The 7,145-nt window shown below is 44.0% G+C and overlaps 1 protein-coding gene across 1 annotated transcript; it reads right to left on the reverse strand.

Moving 5' to 3' along the window:
* Positions 1 to 1,856: 1,856 nt before the first annotated feature.
* On the reverse strand, positions 1,857 to 6,591 carry JKAMP (JNK1/MAPK8-associated membrane protein). The gene is made up of 5 exons (XM_008637288.2): positions 6,414 to 6,591; positions 5,165 to 5,371; positions 4,308 to 4,489; positions 3,559 to 3,635; positions 1,857 to 3,246 (listed from the first exon to the last, which is right to left on the reverse strand). The coding sequence occupies exons 1-5, from the start codon at positions 6,515 to 6,517 to the stop codon at positions 3,028 to 3,030; spliced, it is 789 nt and encodes a 262-aa protein (XP_008635510.1). The 5' UTR covers positions 6,518 to 6,591; the 3' UTR covers positions 1,857 to 3,027.
* Positions 6,592 to 7,145: the final 554 nt, after the last annotated feature.

Below are 7,145 nucleotides of genomic sequence, written 5' to 3' on the forward strand. Positions count from 1 at the left end.
AATTACTTCAAAATTATTAAAAAGTGACTTTTTTCTTTTTAAGAAGACATTTTAAAGAATATCTTTCAGATCTTATATATATTTTTTTTTGGCCCAGCAATCTACCCCATTGTAACTCTTACTTCTGCTGTAAATCTTCTGAAGAGAGGGTCAGAGGAGATCTTTATTCAAAAGATAAACTTAAATTTTCTGTTGTACTGGTTTGCATAAATCTATTTCACTTACCATGTAAAAAATGAAATTGCCTTTTGCAAATAAGGCACTACCATCTTTGAAGTCATATGAGGCAAATTATTAAATCTGTGTTTTCCAGCACTGTTTAAAAGTCTTGGCTATAAAACCAATTTTTCCTGATATTTCTTTTGTTGGTCTGACACTCAAATTTTTCTTAATCCTGTACCTCATAATGTTCAGGTCATCAGCCTTGTAACATTTTTCCAGTTGGGTGTGGCTTTAATTTTTAACAGAAATTCAAATAAACTATCAAGAAAGTTTTTTCACCAGTTATCCTGTCAGAAAGGCAAACTTTGGGGTTTTTTTATGCAAGGATTGAGTACTTGAAAAAGTTCCTTCAGAGCTACAGGCCTGGTGGCCAGTCAAGCTGTGGGAAAACAAGAGAAGCAAAACAAGTTTCTTAATATTTTGAGGGCTTTTTTTTTTCATTTTAAGAAAAAATAAATTGTACTCTGTGTCACTACAGGAATTTCTGGGAAATGAGTGGGAAATGCTGAACACAGTGCCAGCTCTAACAACAAAAATTCAGCAATGAGAGGAAGAGATCAGCGGTACTCATAGCAGGCTACAATACAGGTTGGAAGGACTGGATACTCTGGTTGTCAAAAGATCCTGAATGGGTGCTCACTGTAAGATACACTGAACTCCTTTATTTTTCCACTTTTTTTTCCTTCTAAAGCATACAGTATGTTAATTCTTAAGTGCTTTCATCAGGCACTGTAGTGCTGGACCAGGGGGAATGGCTTCATACTGAGAGAGAGGAGGTTTAGATGAGATGTGAAGAAGAAATTGTTCCCTGTGAGGGTGGTGAGGCCCTGGCACAGGTGGAAGGTGTCCCTGCCCTTGGCAGGTGGGTGTAACTGGGTGGTCTTTTAGTCTCTTTCAATCCAAACTATTCCATGATTCTCTGAATCTATAAAACACAAGCAGTGTGTGCAATCCTCCTGCTGCAGACTGGGACCGTTCATCGGAAGAACCAAGAACGCTTTAAGGCACAGCCTGGATATGATCATCCTTAACTTCCACTTCCTGAAGAGCTGTGATAATAGCAGTGAGGGGGCTGTAAAATAGTCTGAGCATCACTGATCTTCCCAGAACTGTGTGTTTGCTTTCCCACAAAGGATAGATAAAACTAACAGACCCCAACTTCTGCAGCTTGTGGCTGGGTGGTTATCGCAGCAGGACTACGTGGTTAATTAATGTTTATGTTCTTTAGTATTTTAATGGGAGCAGTGTGTGCTGCTGTGTCTGTGGCTGATATAAATATATATATATAATTCTTCTAATGCTACTGAGAGATGATAAAAAGACTTTATTAATTTGTATTTCACATTCTGGGTTTTGCTGAAGGCCAAAGCACTGGAGTCCAGCAGAAAGGTTAGTGGTTGGGGTGCCAGGCAAGGTCCATGGGGTGCACTGCCTTCCTGTAAGCTTTACTTTTAACAGAATCCCTCATTCTGCTTTCAAAATCAACACACGATTCTCCAGACCTAGCAAAAGATGTACCCTTTACCTGGGATTTGTTACTTTTCTTTTTAAAAACAAGATATAGCACAATATTTAAGCCCAATGCACATAGTCCACACAGAGAAATATACATGAAAGAGTAAAGTCCTTAGAAGTGGTATTTTAACATGAATTTTAATTCCATACTTTTCAAACTCTCCTCTAGATTAGTGTTTGCAAATCAGATATTGTACGTAGCAGTACAGACAGCATTTGATTTAAGAAGATCAATTACTTCCTTAATCCCTAAATAAAACCTTGCTTCTGCATGCAAGACCGAGTTTGTTTACACACAATTTTTAGGTGCAGTGAACCTGTCAACTGCCATTTCACATTAAAAACAAAAACTCACACAAAGCTTTCAGGAAGTAAAAAAAATAACAAAATCAAACCTGCTGTGGAGGAGAGTGACAGCTTGAGGCTACCTGGCTGAGATGACACCTTCTGTCCTTAGCAGCACTGGTAAGTGACAGAACAAAAAAAGCATTATAGTGACACATACATAGAAATATGCACTGTTACAGTCAATGATCCAGATAGTGCAGTTTAATTTGAGAGGATCTTCTTACTCTTGGTTCTGGTTTTGGCCCTTCAGCACTGCTCTGCATCTTCTTCTAGACCCCTCTGCAGCACCAAGTTATGGTGACCAATACTAACCCAACTACCAAGAAAAGAAAATCTTTAATCTTACCAATCTAATGCTCTCCAGGAAGGTCTCCATACATGAAGCACACAGAGCATAAACTCTACCTTCTAGAGAATTTTACAGTGCATTTCTTCTCCTTTTACCCAGCAGTCAGACTCAAACATCATGAGGAATCATGTACATGTTTTATCTTTTGATGGAAGGGAAAAGACAGTCTGTTTCCACTGCTGGGGGATAGAAGCTAGAGTATGTGATGAGAAAATCAAGTTCTCTGGTATATTCAAGCTCTATTTTTTTTTTTATTAAAGCCTACTGAAAACCAGGCTCTATTGTTTTATTCAAATATCATGTTAGGAAATGAACAATACACAAGCAAACCATTGTACTAGGATGTGTCCCAAGCTTTTTATACAGATTCACAGTGATAAATAGATAAAAAGACATTGCTTTCGATCTATACCAGATACTCAGGAAGAATACAAAGTGCAGCTTTTTAATATTATACAGTCTCACCCAGAGGTGTTTCACCAGAACTCTGGCACATAAACAACTTCTTTGAAAACAGAAGTTTCCAAAGCATGACAAGCACTAAAATTGCTTCATCCAGATCACTGGGTCAGAGTTGTTGGCACAGGCTCCTTTTAATGTCCATTCCCACCTTCAGAAAGGATGCGTGAGGGCTCTGTGTACTTCGCTGTCATCAAGTAGAAAAGGGCAGGGGCAGGTACCAAGGCAAGCAAAGGCAGGTCTTGCTCAAGCTTATCCAGTTTGGAAATGGAGATGATTCCATAGGCATGAAGTAACCAGTGGCTGAAGAGGACAACGAGCCTTTTCTTCCTCACAAGCAGATCCTTGAAAAACTTGCAAAATAAACACAATATCGTGTTAGCATTCAGCCTGTCACCCAGTACCTGACATTTAAGAGGTGTTACAGGTAGAGCACAGAGACCATGTGAAGCCTCCTGGGTTTGAGCCCCTCCAGCACACACACACAGTTCCTCAGTGCACCATCAGAGGGAATTCTCACATGAGATTCCTCCAAGAGGAGAAGGGATAAAGGAAGAGGCTTAAATGTAAAATACGCCACGGAGAAAAGGCAAGAAACAAAATGGTCTCTGTTCACTCAAGTCTTTTTTACTCTGGGTTTTAACACAGGAAACGTGTTCACCTACCTCCACTTCAGAAGCAGACATGTACACAGCCAGTGTAACCAAAGACAGCACCAGGATGATGTATGGGAAGGCATAATCTAAAGGCAAACACGCAACACATTAGCAGGCAAAAAATGGCAGGGCTCATCCTTCAGCAGAGAGAGTTCTTCCAGAGGTGTGAAGCAATCTGAGCTACTCTAGCTGCCTCTTAGCATGGCACCACACATGCACAGCAGTGAGGGTCAGCCAAGCACAACCCTTCAACTGCTCCCTCTGAGGTTTTCTGCTGTTTCTTGCTAGAGTTACTCAACACTTACACCATGAACTGAAAAAGGCACATAATGAGAAAAGTAGTCAGGCTGAGTGGGGATTTTGTGGCACCTCTCCAAATGTGACAAGAATGCTGGAAGTTAAACCAAAAATAGCCCATCTCCCCAAATTTACACTGAAATCCATCTCCAATCACACAAACTCTGCCTTAGCAAAAAGTGGAACTAGCTCCCTCTGAAGTATTTTCCTCTCACACCCCCTCTATTCCTGTTTTGGGAAAGTGACAGTCTCTAGCAGCATGGCTGAGGCGAAGCAGTGTTGGTCAGGAGCCTGGTGAGGACAGAGCTCCTAACGAGCAACCTTTTCAGGCAAAACTCAAAATAACCCTATGCAATATCCTCATTCCCAAAGCAAAACGTGTCCCTTCCCTCTCTCCCCTAAGTCCTTTCTTAGTGTGCATTTATAGGTGTGTTCAGGAGTGTTTTTAGGAGAGAACTCACAGAGGAGGCCTCCTCCCACAGCCTGCAGCACGGTGAGGATGGGGAAGAAGTAGAGTGCTGCATAAATGCTTTTAAATCGGTCAGACCTTCCCAAACCACAGGCAATCTTCTTAACCAGGAGAGGCCGAAGCAGCATCATCAACACGAGACAGAAAGCGTAATAGATAAACACAATGGTGTACCTGGGGAAAAAAAAAGTAAAATTCCTTAAAATGGGCAGTTTTCTCATGGAGATTCGGGTCACAACCAAGGAATTTGGGGTTTGTCAGTGAAGTCTAAAGACTTTATAGGCAAAGGGTGTAAACACAGAATGATAGGCTTACTTTTCCTAGGGGAAACAGTCAAGATGTTTCCTTTCCAAGGAAAGGAAAACAAAAAGAAAAAAAAAGAATTTTTAAGCTACATAGTGACAGGATGAGAGGACATAGTCTCAAGCTGCATATGGAGAGGTGCAGGTTGGACATCAGGAGGAATATCTTCACAGAAGGGGTGATCAGACACTGGAATGGGCTGTCCAGGCAGGTGGTGGAGTCACTGCCCCTGGAGATGTTTAAGGACAGACTCAGTGCCGTGGTGGTGTTGGGGCATAAGATGGACTCGATGATCCCAGAGGTCTTTTCCAACCTAATTGATTGTGTGGTACCCTGGGCTATGCCACTTTCTTTGATTACTCAGAAAGTCATTAAGTGCTGCTAAATTCACGTGAAACAGCTCAATGCACAAAAGATTCAGGGGATTGATTGTCACTGACCCCAGCTCTATCTGAACACTTCTGGCAGCTTTGAGGAGAGGCAGGGACAGACACCCAGCTGTACAAAGGGCAGGGGCAGACAGGAGCACAAACACTTCACACTCACAGGGGGTACACGGCCTCGTGGGTGCAGTGCACTGTGGTGATGTAGTCGGGGCTGGGGTTGTAGAGCATCGTGTACCAGTCTGAGAGCTTCTTCACCCTGCAGGAGCGGATGTGCAGGGAGCCCACGGGGTCGCTGACCAGCAGTGTCAGCACGGCCGCCACGCCGCACTCCAGCAGCGCCGTCAGGTGCTGCAGCACGGCGCTGGAACTGCAGGACAACACACACACACTCACTGCCACTCTGCCAGCTGCAGGGCACAGCCAAACACCCGCTGAAAAGAGGGGCCCTGGCCAGTGCAGAGCCTTCTATAGAGTGAAAATCCGCTGAGTGAGGAAACTCTTTTACCATCTCAGGTGGTTTAGCATGGAAGAGGAAAGAGCACTGAGGGTAACACACCACACATCTCAGAAGGGGTGACATTGCTATATGTGATATAAGCAGAATTTCCAAAGCTGCAAGTCCTTGTTAAAGATGGTAAACATTCATATATTAAACATCCCCAGTCCCCTATGTTTTCAGGACTTATAGAATCACAGACTGATTTGGGTTAGAAAGGACTTTAAAGACCATCCAGTTCCAACCCCCTGCCAAGGGCAGGGACAGTTCAGTACACTCCAGAGCCATCACTTCTTAAAAAACTCCAGTCTAACAGCTAATGGCCACATGCAGCTGTGGATTTAAATCTCTTTTTTACAGAACTTCTTTGATGTAAAGGCCACAGCAGCTCTGCTATCAAGACCAAAACCCAGAATACATGTTCTTAAAGAGAAAATTCAAACCCATTCTCTTGTTGCACTCATGCAGCCCTGCTGACCCTGGCCCAGGAGAGAGGGGATGGCACAACTCCCTGCTCCTGTCTGCTGGGAAACCCAGTCCACCCGAACTGCCAGATGGACTGTGCACCACCACATTAAAGAGGCACACTGCCCGAGGGCAGTGACTGGAAAGGGTGGCCTGCAGGACACTTACATTTGTAAATAAACCCTCCTACAGCTCCTCTACACTTACATGCAACCAGAACAGCTCAACCAACAAGGGTGGATGGGGCTCTGAGCAACCTGGTCTACTGGAAGGTGTCCCTACCCACAAGAGAGAGTTGGAACTGGATGATCTTTAAGGTTCCCCCCAACCCAAACCAGTCTAGGAGCCTAAGAACTGCTGGACAGTTCAATTCAGCTTCTCTGATTGACACTCATGGACAAAAGATTTCCAATTTTAAATAACTAATCTAGAGAAAGAGCACACAAACCTCTTCTTTCCAGAATACCACTCAATAAAGAACCAGTGTAAAACCAGGGGCAGCATGGCCATGAAGCCGAGGTACAGCCAGTCATAGCGGTCCGGAGATCCCATACATTCCCGGCAGATTTTGTTGTCATCGGTTCTTTGGCCTCTAGGACACACCTAAAGAAAGCAGAGGCTGTATTTACAATCCCAGTACCAACAGCAAATCACTGCAGTTCCTGGAAAAACAGCTTGAAGCAGGACAGGGCAAAACATACACCAGATTTTTAAAGAAATGAAACAATAACCCCAGTAATTTCTCAACTTAGACTTGCTTTCTCTGGGTCTTCTTTTCTAATACAAACAAGGGTGAAGCATAATTAGAAGACTTTCACCCAAAGCCTCCATTTTCCTCTTCTGCTATCACACCACTCCCTTTCACCTCAGCTCCCTCACCAGGCTGCTCACAACCCCTGTTCCCCAGTTTCTTGCTTCCCTTTCATCCCACCTTCCCTGGACCTCGTTCTCCCTTAGCACTCCAATAAAATCAGTGTGCACAGTGATTTATTTCAGCACACCTCTCCACACCATCCCGTTCTGTTCCAGCATTTCCAGCCCCGCCACTCAGCTCGGGATCAGCATAGAGCCTCCAGCACCTCCTTCGGGAACGTGACACGGTGCAGCTCCCGTTTCGCTCAGGGAGCTGAGCCGGCCCCCAGCAGCCCCCGATCACCCCGGCCCGCAGGGGCTGGGCTGG

The sequence above is a fragment of the Corvus brachyrhynchos genome, unplaced genomic scaffold, assembly GCF_000691975.1.
Source record: "Corvus brachyrhynchos isolate BGI_N302 unplaced genomic scaffold, ASM69197v1 scaffold245, whole genome shotgun sequence".
Classification (NCBI taxonomy): Eukaryota; Metazoa; Chordata; class Aves; order Passeriformes; family Corvidae; genus Corvus; species Corvus brachyrhynchos.

Excerpts from the sequence above, each read along its gene's own strand:
- JKAMP (XM_008637288.2), bottom strand. The coding sequence starts at position 6,517 with ATGGGATCTCCGGACCGCTATGACTGGCTGTACCTCGGCTTCATGGCC. Across the intron at positions 4,490-5,164 it reads CACGAGGCCGTGTACCCCCT|GTACACCATTGTGTTTATCT; the intron begins GTGAGTGTGAAG and ends TTTTTTCCCCAG. Across the intron at positions 3,247-3,558 it reads TGTCTGCTTCTGAAGTGGAG|TTTTTCAAGGATCTGCTTGT; the intron begins GTAGGTGAACAC and ends TTATTTTGCAAG.